We start from the raw sequence: 17,572 nt of genomic DNA on the forward strand, positions 1-17,572 counted from the left end.
AGGGTCCTGGCAACCCTGTTTCCAAAATACCTGGAAGGCTTACACCATCCCTAACCCCCTCCCAACTTGAAAGTATACAGCGAACCAGTCCTCAGGACCCCACTGCAGCTCCTTCTGCCCACCGGTCCTGTCCGCGGGCTTTAATAAAACCACCTTTTTGCATCAAAGACATCTCAAGAATTCTTTCTTGGCCATCGGCTCCAAACCCTAACATCTTTCCTATATCAGCTGGCCTCATTTTCTTCAGTTTCAAACCTTCAAGCGTGGACCCCTCACCTAGTCCGGGGCTGATGCGGGGCTGTCCTTTGTCCCTTCTCCCAGCTCGCCCCCTTTCCCTGGCAGCTCATTTGTTCTCCAGCTTCCAACCCAACCACTTGGGGTGGCTGGGAGGACAAGGTAAAAGTTAAACTCTCCCCAGGAAATGAAAAGACCTCATTTTCCCCAGACAGGAGCTATAAATTTTTCTGAAATTCCAACCATTCCTCCCTTGGAGTCTAGAAGGTTTTCAGTCTTCAAGAGTCTCCATTAAAATGCAAATGTCCCAGCTAGTGAGAGGGGAGCTGGTAAGGCTCCTGCGGTCATCCTGCCCTTCCTCCAGAGCTCACTCACAGGGAGGCCCACCATTCCCAGGCACCACACTTCATCCCGAACTTCTCATTCAACCCTCAGAATACAGATTCTTTAATTATCCACACTTCACAAATGACTAAACTGTTTCTCTGAGAAAGTAAGCAATTTATCCACAGTACTAGAGCTACAGAGTAGCAAAGGCAGGATTTGAACCCAGGCTACCTGAGTTCGGAGCTCACACTCTGTGAGGTTTTTCTGGGTTTTTTTTTTTCCCCCCACTCTTTTTGTAGCCTGTTGACTTTTGTTTTTACTCTTAAAATTGTGGTAAAACATACGCAAAACTTCCAATCTTGACCATTCTAAAGTATACAATTCAGTGTTGTGCAACTATTACCACCACAGAGGTTGTGGTTCCGGAACTTGTTTATCACCCCAAAAGGAAACTGATCTGTTGGTTTTTGAAGAATGCATTAATGCAGTTCAAAAGCAAAAATTTCTTAGAAGGTATATGGTGAAAGGCGTTGTCCTATCCTTGTCCCAACCCGCCTAGCTCTCCACCCTCCAGCCGATGAAATGCTTTCTACAGACCCTTCTGCAGTTTCTTTATGCAAACGTAAGCCAATACAAAGATGGAGTCCTATTTTCCCTTTTTATACAAAAAATAGTCCACTGTACATTCCATGCTGCACCTTGCTTTCTCTACTCTGAATATCTTGGGAGAACTTTATCTTGCTCCAGAGACAACGGCACTACTCTTTTTTTAAATAACGCAGCCGTCCAGGGCACGAAATTGAAATAATCTAAGTGCCCAGTTCTCTATCGCTAGGCATTTGGTCGTTTCCAATGTTTTGCTATTTCAAGTAATATTGCACTGAATGACCTTATACAATACCACTCCACACGTGTGGAAATATAGGTGCTGGATAAATTCTCAAAGGTGGATCTCCTGGGCAAAGGGGATATATGCATGCATAATGGTGCTAAGTGTTGCCAAACTGTACTGCTCATGGGATGGTATCAATTCGCCTTTCATTAAATTGCTAGGAGAAGGAGGGCCCACGTGGCCACTCAAAACACTGTGCCAGCCCCCCACGGCTGGAACCAACGCCAAAGCAACTTTTGCCTCTGGTTTCTGCCTGCCCAACTCACTTTTACCCCTTCATCTGATAATGAAACTCCCCACCTTTGCTTCAGAGATCTGCTCTCTCCCAGTGGAAAGGACGCTTACAGTCACAATACCCACACCCGGCCATAGGAATGGGCCCAACTCAGACTGGGCCAATCATAAATCCCCACCCCCACCCGCATACATAGATTAATGCAGAGATGGGCATGTGATCCAAGCCAATCAGAACTCCTTGGGGTTTGTCCAAGTGGAGCTTGTAGAAAGGAGATTTTGTTCCCCTCTCTGGAGGCAAAAGGGTTAAAATGTTAAGCCCACAGTGTTCTATAACCATGGTTTCAACATCATATGTAGAGATGACCCAAGAGAATGAAGCCAACACAAACAGAGACACAGACACAAGAGACAGAGAAGAAAAGGGACTGCTCAAGGTCCTGGATCTAGCTCTTCCTGAGGCCCAGCCCTTTCTATAGATGGGTTATGATAGTCAAAAACTCCCCCTATTTTGTTTGATTAATTCAACCTGGGCTTCTGTCACTTGCCCCCAAGAGTCCTAATACACTGTATCTAAAATATAATCCCAGGGCACCTGGGTGGCTCAGTGGGTTAAGCGTCTACCTTCGGCTCAGGTCATGGTCCCAGGGTCCTGGGATCAAGTCCCGCATCGGGCTCCCTGCTCCCCGGGAAGCCTGCTTCTCCCTCTGTCCCTCCCCCTGCTTCTGTTCCCTCTCTCACTGTGTCTCTCTGTCAAATAAATAAAAATAAAATCTTTAAAAAACAAAAATAAATAAAAATAAAATATAATCCCAATTTTGTTATAATATAAAGAAATAGATGTAGATGCAGATGTAAATACACTGTGTGGGAGGGTATACATCTAGAGGGAAAAAAAGACCAGAAGAAAATATATTAAATGTTAATAGTAGTTATCTCTGCAATCCCCCATCTGGGATTGCAGATGATTTTTATTTTAGTCTTTGTACTTTTCTGTGTTTTCCAAATTTTCTTCAAGGAACATGGATCTTAAAAATATAATAAACATTTCTTTTAAAAAATCAGATTAGCAAGAAGCAGCCCAGAAAACGCTCATAGGAAGGTTCTAAGCCCGTGCAATGGTCAGGGACAGCAGAGAGGTCCACCCCTGAGCCCTGCTCTGCATGAACAGCAAATGCTGGAGTGGCGGCTGCCCATCTCAGGGCTGGCTGGCAGGTCACTAAAGGCATCCGTGCTGTGGGCACTAAACCCAAGCCTTCCATTGTGTGGTCACAGGCTCTGGTCCGTGCCCAAAGGTCAACTCAGAGCCAAGACTCTTCTCCCCACATTCCTACTGGAACCCAAGCTGAGCCCCCAGAAGTCCCCACCCACCATCAGTCCCCTTGGCCTCCAAGGAGAGCCCCATAAGGCACTGGCAAACACCTGTCCATGAGTCCTCGGCTGCAGGAACGGAAAAGACTGGGATAAAATGAGAGCTCACGCAAGGTGGTCCGGTCTCTCCAGCACCTTCTCCTTGAGCTGACCTTTCCCATCAACACATGACCATTGGAGGAGGGGGGTGGACTTGGACAGGCCAGAGGCCTTGGGAACCCTCAACTTCAGAACACGGCCTGCAAAGGAGGGTGGCCGTCGCTTCCCAGGAGTCCCTAAGACACACTGGCCCCAGTTTTCATGGAGACTGGACTAGAGCTACCCGCAACTGCCTGCCCCATCTTCAACCAGAGAAACACTCTCTTTTATCTTTTTTACATATTAGGGTCTGAATAAGATGTTTGTTTGTTTGTTTGTTTTTAAGATGTTTTTCTTTTACAAAGGTAGCCATTTGTGAGTGTGCAATTCGGTGGCATTCAGTATTATGCAACCATCACGACTACCCATTTCCAGAATCTTTTCATCATCCCCAAAAGAAATTCTGATCCACTGAACAATAACTCTTCCCACCACCTCCAAACTCTGTTGACTCTATTCTACTTTCTGTCTCTACACTTTTACCTATTCTAAGTACCTTGTACAAGTGAAATCAAGTAATTTCTGTCCTTCTGTGTCTGGCTTCGTCACTTAGTATAATGTTTTCCAGGTTCATCCACGTTGCATTGGAATTCCATTCCACTGTATGGCTGAATAATATTTTGTATGGATATATCACATTTTGTTTATCATCCAGTCACCTGCGGAAGGACACTTGAGCTGTTTCCACTTTTAGCTGTTCTGAATAATATTGCTATAAACACAGGTGGGCAGAGATGTTTGAGTCCCTGCTTTTGGTTCTTTTGGGTATATGTTGTACCTAGGAGTAGAACTGCTGAATGAGAGTTTTGTTTACACAAACAATTCCATTAAAGAACAAGTGAAATCATTCATTAGCTCTACTCCCATTTCACAGATAGGGAAACTGAGGGCCACAGTCTGAACACCATGTACATTCAGGATCACAAACAGTGCTACTTCCCCTGGGTTTTCCAGGAGGCTTCAGGCTGCCCCTCAGCCCTGCTGCAGTCATTTCCTTGTAATCTAGGGGTCCCTACCTCTCATACCCCTGAGATCTCTGCTGGGCCTGGGCCTCCAGCAGGGGGATGGATCAAGGAGAGTCTGCCAGGACCTTGCGACCAAGAGTACCCATCGGCTAGATGGCCAGAGGAAGCGGCAATCTAAATAGAAGGAATCCAGACTTTCTGGGTTGAGGAGCAAATGAGTCCTATAGAACAACAACAAAAGAGGGTGGGGAAGCATCATTCAACCCCAAAGCTGAGCGCCAACCCTGAGCAAGGCCAGACCATTCTCCCAGACAAGGTTTCACTCAGTCACACATCTGACCGCCTCGATGTTCAGAACGGATGCTGGGAAAAGGGGGCCCAGGGACTGTGTTTAATAAGGCTGGGGGATCCAATAGGCTGCATCAGGGAAGAAGAGAGAACGCCTCACCCAGCGGAGGCAAAAGGGAGCATCCCTGCATCTGGGGGGGCGGGGTACAAGCACCTGCAGCCACCAACCAAGTAGACAAGACTGAGCAGAGACCAACACCAACGAAACCACCAGGGCCAGCAGATTGGACAGCCGCCGGGTTTTCCTGGCCAGTTTCCACTCCTTGGTCTACTGACAGCAACACATCAAATGTCCCTAGGTGACCTGCCCCTCCTATTTTCTCAGTCCAGGTGACTCCATCCTAGAACCCAGGAGGGGGCACAACACCTAGACTCAGCTAATCAGCGTATCCCATCCCTCTGACCAAAGTTCTGGGATGGGCACGTGAGCCACTGTGCCCGGTGTGAGTCATCCCTGGGACTCCTGCTAAAATTACTAGAAAACAGATTTGCTCTTCCTGTTGGTGTTGCTAAACTGGCAGAATGTAAGCCTGGCACAGCCATCATCTTTCTTTGTGGATAACCTATCTGAGGAAGAAGCCAACCCAAAAGAAAGCATAGCTCAGAGATGGGGAGAGAGAACCAGTCAAGCCCTGGATCCAGCCATACCTGAATCTGTCCCCCTTGAACTATCCAATTACCTAAACCAATAAATTTTTCTTTTCCTTTAGGTTAATTAGAATTGGGGTTTATCTCTTGCAACCAAAAGATTACTGACTCATTTAGCTAAATTGCCAATCAGAAGAGTCATTTTCGGGGTACCACTCCTCCAACACCAAGACCCTCTAGCCCCAAACCCTCATAAAGAGAATTAACAATAAAAGTTATTTCAACTGTAATACTAATTCAGTTTTTCTATGCCAACTAGGGTACCAAAGTGCCCCGTGAGTTTGGGGGAGGCAGGGAACAGAGAAGCCTAACCTGTCCTTCACTCCTTGGCATTTAACACCAACCACAAAGTGGCCTCAGTGACCCTGACAGCCTCATTTCCCTCTATTGCCCCAAATGAAATCCACACCACAGTCCAACTGAGTTCTGAACATGTCCCCTGCTCTCCCTTCCTCCATTCCTTCGCTTAGCCTGTCCCATTTAACTAGAATGTACTTCCCCACTCGATCTCCCCCTTCAGAAACGTTGTCCAGTCTCCATGGCCCACCTCAAATGCCGCCAACTCCAGGAAGCCTTCTTTGGGTGGTCCCTCTTTCTGTTGACCTCCAGAGTGCCTTACACCTCTTCTCCAGAATCCCTCGTCTTCTGGATGGGGTTCACATTACATGTCTGGTTTCTCCTTCTGGAGCACAGGCGGCTTAAGGCAGGCCCTCCTGGACCCTGTTGTCCATGCCTGGTACACATCTGGCGCTCCACAAACAGTTCCCTGCTGCAGCCCCAGCACCTAAACTTGAAACTGCACAAATGAACATTGGGAACACAGTCCGCTTATAAGCAGGACTGCTGCCTGTATTTGCATTCATGGGGGAGAAAGACAGGGTGAACCCTGCAGAGATGAATGGGCGCGCTTTCCAGAAAAAGGGGAGGGAGGGTCAGAGGAACTAAGCTGTGAAAGCCAGGTGTCCCCGTTCCCATCGCTTGCACCACAGGCTGTGTCCTGCTTCCACAGGGCTGTGCCCTTGGGGGACCTTCTCAGCTATCAGTAACTGGCCTTTGTTGATGTCACACTCAGAAGCCCTTCCTGGCACATTTGAAGATCTCGTTTTCAGACAGCCTGTTTCAGTCACCTCTCAAATGACACACTGGTTCCATCTTTGCATCTCGGATTAAATCTTATTAAAATAACTGTTCTATTACAATACAGATGGCACAGGTAACCTGGGCTCCAGCCCAGACCTTCCCGTTCTCATAGAGAAGCAGAAATTTCTGTACTAATTAGTGAAGACAGGAGCCAGGAGCCCTTTCAGCTTATCGAAAGCCTGGTAAATCAGACTTTGCCACACTCTGGGTTCCACTGCCCCCTCCCTCGCCCCAGCTCAGGCCCAGGATTCAAAAGAAGCCCAGCTGCCCAAGAAACCAGTCCAGTCTCTTCCTAAAAAATAATGGCAAGGTGTTCAGGTGCCATGGTTCTTCATGTTTTGAGGCGTTTTCTCACACCTGGTGTGCATTTCATACACCTGCGCTGCATCACCATCCACTTCAGAGAGTGAAAGTCAAGGACAAAGAGGTCAAGTAATTCAGCCGGGGTCCCCACGAAACTTGGCAATGGAAGAAAAGGCATCGAGTATCAGGCAGATTTGGGTTGGAATCCCAGCTCTGCTGTACGAGCTGAATGACACTGAAAATGTCACTCCATTTGAACCTCAGCTTTCTCCTCTATGAAAAACAAAGATGATGACAGTTAAGTGTGGTGCAGAGGCTGGGACAACTGAGCTCCAAGTGCCAGCCTAGTGCCATGCCCACAGCAGGGCCAACACAAGCTCCCAGCCCAGTCCCTTCTCTTGGGATTCCTCCCATAACTTGTTATTTTACTTAGGGGTAATTAGGGAAGGACAGTGGGGAGCAACATCTAAAGGCAAATTAATAGTGGCCACTCTGCAGCCCGTCTCCTGGAGGGAACCCTCATTTCCAATCACAATGGACCTCCCCAAAACCAAGGGAGCCCAAAGGGCATGCAGGGTTGGGACCGGCCCCATCTGGAGCTAGCTCCCCACCCCTGAGCCTCCTGCTTCCCACACTGTACATCCAATCCCTCAGGGGTGGGGGAGGTGGCACAGGCATGGCCAGGTGTGGCCAGGTGAGGTGCACTGGTGAGCAGAAAGGGACCAGCCCCACGCTAAGCCGGCTGGTGGTGGTTTAGATGTGATGCAGGAAGGCAGGCCCAGCCAATGTTGCCAAAGCTTCTGATTTCTCAAGACAAGACTGAAAAAGCCATTGGTAACATGGAACCTTCCAATTTTTAAAAATAACAACTTAAATGGGAAAAACGCATGTGGGCCTAATAAAGCCCCTGGAGAATGAGCAGGGCTTTGCACCTGTGCGGTTCCCTGCTGCAGCCCCAGCACCTATACGGGTGTCAGGCACAGAACAGAGGCTTCACGCAGCTTTGAGGAACGTGCAGGGGCCATATCCCACCTCCGCCTCAGACACCTGGCAAACTCCCAGGCGCCGGACCATGGCTGTCCCACTCTGTAGACAAGACAGTGTGGTGTTACAGCACGCAGGCGTGAAGAATGAGGGGAGGTCCCGCCTCCACCCTTATAGGGCTCTGTCCTGTAAACCACGTGAGAGGTGTGCCTTGCCTGGGGGCTGTCTCAGGTTGTTGTACCCCACGAGGAAGTGCTCATGACAACAGACATCCGCACAGCCTCCTTATTCTGCCCCACACATTCAGTGGTTGGTAAAGATCTTTAGAGTAAATACATGGAAAAGGGGGAGGGGAGGCTCTAATCAACAGGCCTGCTCCCTCCTTTGGAGAAGCCGACTAACCCGGAGGCCTGGCAGGGTCAGCCCACCCCCAGAGGGCTCCGGGAAGGACTTGGCTAGAGTTCCAGCCTTCATGAAACAGTGTGTTCATAACTGATAAGCTTAAAAGCAAGTGACAATTTTTCAACCCACCCTTGCTCCAAGGACAGTGAATAAACACAGCATCGGCTCCAGGTTCCCACTGAGTGTGTCTAGAAGGAGAGGGGAAGGTGAAACCAAGCTTATGTGCCCCTAGAAATCAGTGTGGATTCTTCAACACCTTCTTCTTCAGGGTTGAACTAGGATTCCCCACTCAGAAATCCCAACTCACAGCGGTGCCTAGGTGGTTCAGTCGGTTAAGTGTCTGACTCCTGATCTGCCTCGGGGTTATGAGTTCAAGCCCCGCACTGGGCTCCACTCTGGGCATGAAGCCTCCTTAAAAAAAAAAAAAGAAAGAAATCCCAAATATGCTCTTTCCTTTATTACGGGTTTCAAGGCTACTTCAGGTGCCCCCCACACAAGGCAACGGGCCTGACTCCACAGTAATTATAAATGGACTGTGGGGAGGAAAGAAGGAGTCTGCTGGGCTTCAGGAAAGTTCTATGTCTTGATGTGGATGGTATCTAGACAGGTGGATACATATGTGGAAATTCCCTGAGCTGTGCCCCAAGATCTGTTGCACTTCGTGCCTTCATGAGAAATGCAGCAGCAGCACGCATGGGGCACTTCTCAGAAGCCCGGCACTGCGTACGTGCTTATCCTGGGTTCCAAATAACATAACAGTTAACAGTACAGCCCCTGGACCTCAACAGACCAGGGTTAAGATCCCTGTTCCTCCACCCCTCCACCTCTGATTCTGTCCCCTGCATGCTCCTCAAACTCTGAGCCTCTGTCCCTCTACTGGAAAACAAAGATAATAACCGGTAGAATTAAGCCAGGTATGCAAGCCTAGCAAACAGTAAGCCTCAAAAATGTTGGCTAGTTACAACCATTCAACCTTCAACGGCCCCAGGACCCTGGTGTTTGGGGCCTACTTGAAAGTATGAGAAAAGTGCCCCCTTCCTTCCAACAGTGCTTCCCAAACTGCAGACATTTCCACATCACCTTCTCAATTTTTTCCCAAGTCCGTGTACCACCTGACTGTTACTTTTCTTAACACTTTAAATTGATCACAATTTTTTACTTAAACAAATTTACTTTTTAAAAATGTTATGTAACCATCATACATGGAAAACCAGTATCACTTGCCAGAATTCATTTTTTAAAATAGCAATTAAAATAAAAAGCATTTGTCCACCTGAAATCATCTTGCCTACCTCATTTACTTTGTATGGATTCAGGAGGCAAAGAAACTCAGTTTGTGGGGCGGGCATGGGGTAGGGAGGGCAAGAGGGTCTCATCTGCTTAAAATGACGGAGAAATTTCCTGAGCCCTTCAGCAGCCCTCCCCGCCCGCACAGAAGTGATTTTCACTGGTTTAACCAAGTGGGTTTGGCAGGCCCTCTATTTGGCAACATCCTGGTTAACCAGCCATCAGTGAATCTCGGGTTCCAAAGAGATAAAGCTGCATTTAGAAAAAAACATATATTCACTAATGGCAATTGTTCACTAATTCAAACACCCACTTACCCCCTTTTTGGCATGAATGAAGGGAGCCCGCCTCTGCCTCTCAGACAGCAGCGCCAGGACCTGGGAGCTGAGAACTCAGTGTCAGGACAGCACTGCAGCCCAGCCCCGGCTTCAGGGCTGAGCCCCGACCCTCACCATGTATAGGTTCCCTAAGGCACAGGGGCAGGAAAGGAGTCGAAAAAGTAATAATGGCACTCTACGTGTGCACGTCCTCAGTTGTATTTCTCTCCAGATTTCTTCCAAAGGGGAACGAAGGAGAGAGAAGGGGAGAATTCCCCAACCCCACACAAGAAAAGGACATCTTGAAATCTGTGGCAGAGGGCACTGTAGTATTAAGAGGACCTCGGGGGAACAGGCAGTGGGCATATTTTTTCTGGGGAGTCAGTGAGTTTCATGTGCACCCATTCATTCATGCAGCAAATATTTACTAAGCACCTCCTGTTCCGGGCAATGGGGGACCCAGGAGTGAAAAAAGCAAAGTCCCTGCTCTTAGCTCACATTCTAGGGGTGGGAACGGTCAGTAAATTGTTTACTACATAAGCCAGATAATATCAGTTAATGATAAGTGCCATGGAGGTAATAAATCAGGGTAAAGTAATAACGGCTGGAGTGAGCTGCTCAGATTGGATGGCCAGGGGAGTCCTTTTAGAAGAGATGACATCTGAGCTGACACCCAACAATGAGGAAGTACCACTCAATTAAGTCACCATAAACAGCACATGTAAAGGGCCTGGGGCAGGAACAAGGTTGGCATGTTCCAGAAACAGAAAGGCCTTTGCACCAGAAACACAATGACCACAGTGAGTGAGAGGCAAAGTGGAAGTAAAGTCAGAGAACAGCTTCAGAGTCTGGACTTCATTTAAATTATAATGGGAAGCCTACGTAGAGATTTCTACAGTGAAGAGACTTGATTTTACTAGAATTTCTAAAGCTCCACTCTGGCCACCATGAGAAGAATGGATAAGGAGGACAAGAAGCAGGGACACCAAAGAGGAGATGAAAACAGGGTTCCAAAGGAATCAAAAAAACCTCATTTCTGCCTCAAATTCTCTCCCTGAACTCTATGAGTCTAACTTCTCAGGTGCTCAGTGAGGCTTAAAATGGGAAGCTGGCTAAAGGGAGACGTTTGTTCTTTAAAGCAACGACAGCCAACCAGATGGCATTCAAACATCGGACAAGAGAGGGTAAGTAACAGGCCCTTCCACAAAGGGCAGGACCCAGCCACCTCCAAAGAAGAGAACAAGCAGCCATCTGCTCCGGGGCCAGGGAGCAGATCAGCTCCCACCGTGTGCCCCTTCCAGCCTTGGGGCTCTGGGACTCGAATGCCAGGATTCCTGCACACTCCACAGGCTCAGGCCCCCGATCCAGCCAGCTCATAGGCTTGTCACATGCTCTCCCATGGCAGAATGCAAGTATCCTCTATGACACTAGCCCTCAGACTCCAAGGACAAATCAATCAATTGCCAACATCACAAAAACAGACAATCAAATAAACTCCAATGCAAGGTCTTGCTCAAAAAACAAACAAACCCAAATGTGATAGAGCCTCTAAAACTAAATACCGACTTACAGTAGCATAGGGGACTGCAGAACATGTTAGGTGACACCAGGAGATGTCATCCACAAAATCCTTAATATGGGCAACTCCCCAAGATGATCAAATTTCTCCAATAAAGAAATTATAATGAAAAAAGAAAGTTGGAGGAGAAAACTCATAAGGTGACATATCACCAATTACACTGACTTTTTGAATCCTGACTCAAAAAAAATTTGAGGGGCGCCTGAGTGACTCAGCCGGTTAAGCACCTGCCTTTGGCTCAGGTCAAGATCCTGGGGTCCTGGGATCGAACCCACACTGGGGCTCCCTGCTCAGCCTGCTTCTCCCCGACCTTTGCCCCTCCCCCACCCATCCTCCCCCCCACACACTCACATGTGCTCTCTCTCTCTCAAATAAATAAAATCTTTAAAAAATTTTTTGAAAAACTTGTGAGACAATTAGGGGAATGTGAACACTAATTAAATATATTAAGAAATTACTGTTAGTTCAGGGATAATGGTAGTGTTAATATTTTCTTAGAAAAATTCTTTAAGATATATACTGAAATCTTTAAGAACGAAATGATATCATGTCTGGGATTTACTTCAAAATAATCTTGTGGGGGAGTGGGTTGGTAAATAAATGAAACAAGATTGGCCATGAGTTGATAATGGCTCAAACTGGGTATCATATTACACTATTCTCGCTACTTTTGTGCATGTGTGAAAATTTCCACAATAAAAAGTCTAAAAATAAATAAATAAAGCTAGGAATGAACTTTTTCTTGTGCAGGGGCCATGCTAATCTTCTCTGTATCGTTCCGATTTTAGTATATGTGCTGCCGAAGCAAGCACAGGATGAACTTTTTCTAATAACCCCCTAGATATTATACCCCACAACAGAGGGATCAGATTCGTTAGATTCACTCTTCTGCCCTCCCCAGAGCCTGCCATGAGGGGTTTGCTGAATGACTGAATTCATATTTTCCTCCTCACAAACCGCATGGTGGGAGTTGTCTTAAAATAACTACCCCCTGTAAGAAGTAGATGTCTTTTCAGTTATGCTAACCGACCTCCCTCCAGTTCAGATTGTCACTCTCAAGGCCACACAACTTCATCCACACCATTTGGAACATACATATTTTGATTGTTTCTCTGCCTTAACCCTTCCTACCAGAAGTACCTGTTTTCCACCTCAGAGGAAAGCATGCCCCCCCACCCACCCGTCCACTTCTACCATGACCAAGGTGGTGCTCAGGATCTTGCCCCAATCTGCCACAACTACAAGAAAGCAGGGTCTGAAAATCAAAGCACTTGAAAGGAGCTTCCCACTACAGTGGTCTCCAAAATGCCATCTGCAAGGAAGGCTTCATTCAGGTGCCTCCTTGGAACCATGCTCCAATCAATCCCCCCTTGCAAACACACCATTGTTTTTGCAGGAACCCAGGTGGTGGAGTCACTGGAAGATGGTCAGGAAGAGGCAGAACCTCCGGGTCATCCCACAACTCCCACACAGAGTCGTCAAGTAAACGCTGACGAGCACCACAGCCGCTTCTCCAGGAGGCAAACTGTGGCTGGAGCTTTCGGCATAGTTCTCAGGACCTACCAGCAGTGACCTGCAGTCTTCTGGTTCTGGGCCCGTTTGAGATACCTGTGTCATTACCAGCCTCCCTGGCACACCTGCCTCCCCCAATATGCAATATACTTCTAAGGAGCCCGGGGAGGGCAGGAAGATGACAAGGACCCTGGGGCCATCCACTGCGAAGCCACACAGGACCACTTCATCCCTTAAGGCCAACAGCCAGGAGTGTTATCTGCATAAGCCTGTCAATTAAAGAAAGGTGCTGGGAAGATCGATGGATGGCTCAGGCCTTCTAGGAAGGATGAAGAAGGGGTCTGAGTTGGCCATGATGGGGGTGGGGAGGAAGCAGAGACTTAACACACTGAACACCCAGCCTGGATTCTGGGGAGCACATTAGAGAGGCTGGGAGCTGCAGCCTGCTCCAGCCCACCACCCCCACCCATCCACCCCACCCCCAACCCCTATGGCTGGTGCCCACAGGGCAAGGGTCAATAGTGAGCACTGCATTTCAGATGCTTAAAGACAAAGAAACTCCAGATTACAGCAAGGAAAGCAAAGGTCATTTAGCACCAACATGAGATCAATCCCTCTCTCTCCTTGGGTAAGTTAAGTCTGTGGCCAAAGCAATCAGGATAACAAAAGCAACAGCAGAATAGGACGAAGGCAGGGGCTGGGAGGGCCTCAATGTCGGCTGCATTGCAGGGAAGGGCATAGTGCATCCAGGAGGAAGGACAAGATGCCATGAGCCATGGGCATCTTCCCCTTCCTGCCCTGTCCCCTGTCCAGTCCTTCCCTGTGCCTCACTGCACCTGGTTGCCTCCTGGGCGGGCTGTCAACACCAGACATCTTACCCTGCTTTCCAGGAGCACAAGCCCATAGAGAGGCGAATGGCAACAGTTCTGTCCAAATCCCTTCACCCTCACGTGGCACTTCACACCTCTCAGATGCATCTTCACCCACAATATCTCACTTCGGCCTTTTGTATGGACACAGAAACAGGCTCAGGGAGATTACATTGATACTACCATGTCATAGTCAACGGATAAGCCAGGACTGTGCAGGAACCTTCCACCCCACCATACACTCTATTCTCAGAAACAGGAACTGGTCTGAGGCAGCTGCCTGTCTATCAAGCACATCATCCTCCTCATTCCTCAAAACAGGCGCTGGTTGTCTCAGAACAGCCATCCCCTATCCCTCTGACTTTAGAGGTTTGGCTTAGTCATCCCCCCCCTCTACAGATAAAATGCTGAAGGACAGGGAATGGAAGAGAATCAAAGTCTAGGGAGAAATGGGGCCCAGACCCGGAGCACTGGGCTCCAGAGTCCTGCTGGTAGCTTTTACTGCTAGACAGGTTTGTCCCCAGCATCAGCTATTCCCGACATCACTTGCAGGTTTTCTGCCACATTCTATACCATCTGTACTATTACTATTTCTATTAAATGGACTCATTCTTGTGACTTAATACGTTTAATTTAAAGTGAGGTTTTATATCACCAGCACAAAGAGGAAAATCAGTACCACTGACCCTAACTAGGAGAGAATCCTAAAAATAAATAGCACGAATACAACCTAAATTGTAGGCAGGCACTGTTCCCCACTTAAAGGCCCAGACCCAGAGGTCTGTTTTCTCTTTGTTATGAAAGAGAGATTAGCAAGTGTAAAAAAGGTGTTAAAGCCAGACTAGCACCAACCTGAAACTTTCCCCTTGAAGAAATCACATGCATTAGTAGAGAACTGAAAAGGGAAGAACCTTCTCACTAGGTGACTCAATGTTATTTCATGCTTAACCACCTGAAGTCATTTCACTGGCTAGTCACCTTAGCTATGGGAAACATCGAATCAGACTGCATCATAGGAAGGGGGACAAGAGGGATGGGGGACAGCCACACCACAGAACCCATGCCAGCTTCACAAAGTGCTCTAATCCACTGCCCACCACTCCACCCCCCATCAGGCACACCCAGCTTCTGGGCAAGCCCAGGGGTCACCTATCACCACCCAGGTATCTCTGGCTCCACTGCCCTTGTCTTAGCCCTTGTCTAATGCAGAGCACAGCACTAACCACTCCAAACTCCTCTGGAAATCAGGATCCAGCAGAGCCCCTGGAGTCACCCCAAATCCTTGCAATATCTCTGTGGACAGTTGGCTCTGATGAACCCCAGTTGCTAGGCAGCCTTGGGCTCAGGAACCCTGGCAGAGGAGTGTGTGCCAGCCTGTGTGAGCAGCTCCCTTGGGTCTTGCGGACATCAAGCCTGCAGCAAGGGACTGGAGCCCAGGAAGCTGCCCCAGAAGCTCCTTTGCCACCCCCAAACCCCCACCTCTTTACCCCACAGGTCATCCAGGGTATCTCTGAAATAGCTGGAGAGAACGAATTCCAACATCCAGGAGCAGACAATTAGTAGAGTAAACCCAAGAAAGGTGAAGATGCAAAGAGAAAAAAAAAATCCAAAGAAGGGGGGAGGGGGCTGTCAAGCCACCTCCAAACTTGCTCCTTGCCTGCCAACACTGTGCGCAAGGCAAGCCGATCCCGGCCTGGCGGGCACCTCGCGGGCTCAGCCAAGTTGCAGAGAAGCAAATAGCATCTCCAGCGCATTGGGCCACTCGGGCTGAGCCAGGGGCTGTCAGCCGGGTTGGATCAAGGCTACCCGTGCTGTAGTTTTCAGGAAGGGCGCTGCGATGGGCAAATGGGAACGAAATGGGCAAATGGGTATGGGGACGAAACACTTAGTGCCCCTCTGTTGCTGATGGATCCCGAAGGGCCCTCCCAGCCACCCTCCGACCCAGCCAAAGTCCTGCCTCGGCTTTCTCCCAACAGCCGGTGTCCCGGGCGATGCTCCTGAGTCGCTCCCCCGACGCGTGGAGCGGAGGTTTTTCCCAACCAACTCGGGGCCAAAGGCCCTTTTGGAAAAGTCTATCCCAAAGAAAGCGGGGATTTAGCATGAGAGTGGAGGGAAGGGGGAGGCGGCACTGCCAGGCTTTACCTTTTCTCTTTATTCTGTTTTCGGGATTTGTGCAGGAGTCCGATGAGCACCACCGCGGCGCGGATCCCTGCCTTTCGGCAATGCATCCTTCCCGCGGGCTGGGACATGGCGAGGCCGCCGGCGGTGCCCGGCCGCGCCCTCGCCCGCCCGCAGCGCGCCCCCGTCGGCCCGGCTCCGCGCGCTCCGCGCCGCCCGCTCCCAGCCCCTGCGCCCCGGCCCCCGGCCGCCCGCCTCTCATGGGCCCCGCCCCGCCTAGGTGCGCCCCGGGGGTCAGGTGACCGGGCGCTCACTTCCCGGCGACCTTCAGCGTCTCCTCGGAGCCCGCCGGGCGGCCGGCGCCCGCTCCCCCAGCGCAGGCATTTCCAAGGCTCGCTCCGGGTGCGGCCCGGACGGGCGGCTCCGGGGCTCGGGCTCCGACGCGCCGCCCGCGCCGGGACCCCGCCCCGGCCCCGCCTCCCGTGCCCCGGCCCGTGCACCCCGGCTGCGGGCGTTTCAGGCGGCCCGCTGGCGCTCAGCGCCCCGGGGGGCTCGGCGCCGCGTTCGCCCTCTGCTCGGCTCCCGGGCTCCCTCCCTTCCCCTCCGGGCGGGCAGCCGCCGCCCCCCCCCTTCTCTCGCCTCTCCCTCTCCGTCCCCTCCTCTGCGCTCCTCCGCCCCCGCCTCCGCTGGCGGGGCCCCGGGCTCCCTCCCCAGGCAAAGGCGGCTGACGCGCTCTCCTAGCCCGGCCCGCCGGGATACTTCTCCAATGCTGTCACTGTCTTTAAAACACAGGGAGAAAAAACATGCACCGAGACGAAACGCGCGTCCTCAATCTGTGCGAAACTGCCCGCGTACACCGGCACCGCCGCGGGATCTCTCCCGGCCCAGGGCCAGGCAGTTAGAGAGGGCACCCCGCGCCGAGCGCCCGCCCTCCCCGGCCTGAGGCTCCCTGGCGTTTTGACTCAGCGGGATGCTACCTCCTACCTTTCCCCAAGTCCGGGGAGGGGCGGTCCTGCGAGGCTGGAGGGGGCTACTCCAGCATCGGCGCCTACCTGGTCTGGGGTCAGTCCCCGGTTAACCTTTGTTTCCCCTGCCCTGGAAGTTTGACACAACTCGGGGTCAATGATCAATTTCACTGAGGTTACACCTCTGCCTGGCGTCCCGGGTTGCCAGGGAGACGAAGGGGCGCCCCCACCCCACCAGCACCTAGCGCCCGATTGCTGCGGACTTTCTCCTGCATACCCCACGGCAAGCTTCATCTTCACTTCAGAACCGAAAGACATAAGATCACTGGCCAGCTCGTAGGGAAGGGGCCGCGGCTGAGTCCCTGATATAGGCAGCCCCACTCCCTCACTTCCATCTGCTGCCAGGAAGCCTAGCCCCTTCTCACCACCATCATCATCATCATCACCACCACCACCCCCCACCCCCACGTCCACACTGGCTTTGCTTCTTCCTCCCCCAGGGAAGGGACTTGGGCAGAGGACTGGAGGGAATTAAAATAAGCCAATTAGTCCATCTTCCAAAACAGCCCTTTGGGGCCATAAGGGTCCCTGAGGAAATCTGCCTTGTTGTGGGTTTTGTTGTTTTGTTTTTGTTTTTAATATAGTCTGGTGTTCATGCAAGCACAGAGAATCAGGCAGGGGAGGGGACCTGCCAGAGACAGGGCTGGAAATGAATTCCAGGGCCTGAGGCCTCAACCCTGCCTCTCCAGGGGGCACAGTTTCTAGCAGGCACTGGAGTTGGGGTGGAGAGGAGAGAACCCCAGGGTGGTGCCAAAATGTGTCTGGTTTATTTATGAAGCATCCATTAGCAATGGCCCAGGCCATCCTGGGCCCGCCTGGGTAGCGGGGGATCACAGAGATAGCCATGGACATCTATTTATAGCCAGAGAGTGAGTGACC

General features: G+C 50.4%; 1 protein-coding gene and 1 non-coding gene across 7 annotated transcripts in view; both read right to left on the reverse strand.

Annotated features, from left to right (window-relative positions):
• The window catches only part of RAP1GAP2 (RAP1 GTPase activating protein 2), a 245,405-nt gene that overhangs the window by 152,812 nt on the left and 75,021 nt on the right, over positions 1-17,572 (reverse strand). The window contains exon 1 of one of the 6 annotated variants that reach the window (XM_027625989.2): positions 15,693-16,249. The exons of the other annotated variants lie outside the window; for them this stretch is intronic. Coding sequence (XP_027481790.1) covers positions 15,693-15,799 — 107 coding nt within the window. The 5' untranslated portion in view covers positions 15,800-16,249. Of the gene's footprint in view, positions 1-15,692; positions 16,250-17,572 lie in introns of those variants that run through there. 6 annotated transcript variants of the gene reach the window in all.
• LOC113908428 lies at positions 11,877-11,981 on the reverse strand. Its single transcript, XR_003515492.1, has one exon. It is a non-coding gene; the product is annotated as a U6 spliceosomal RNA (small nuclear RNA).

This window comes from Zalophus californianus, chromosome 16 (genome assembly GCF_009762305.2).
Source record: "Zalophus californianus isolate mZalCal1 chromosome 16, mZalCal1.pri.v2, whole genome shotgun sequence".
Taxonomy (NCBI): Eukaryota; Metazoa; Chordata; class Mammalia; order Carnivora; family Otariidae; genus Zalophus; species Zalophus californianus.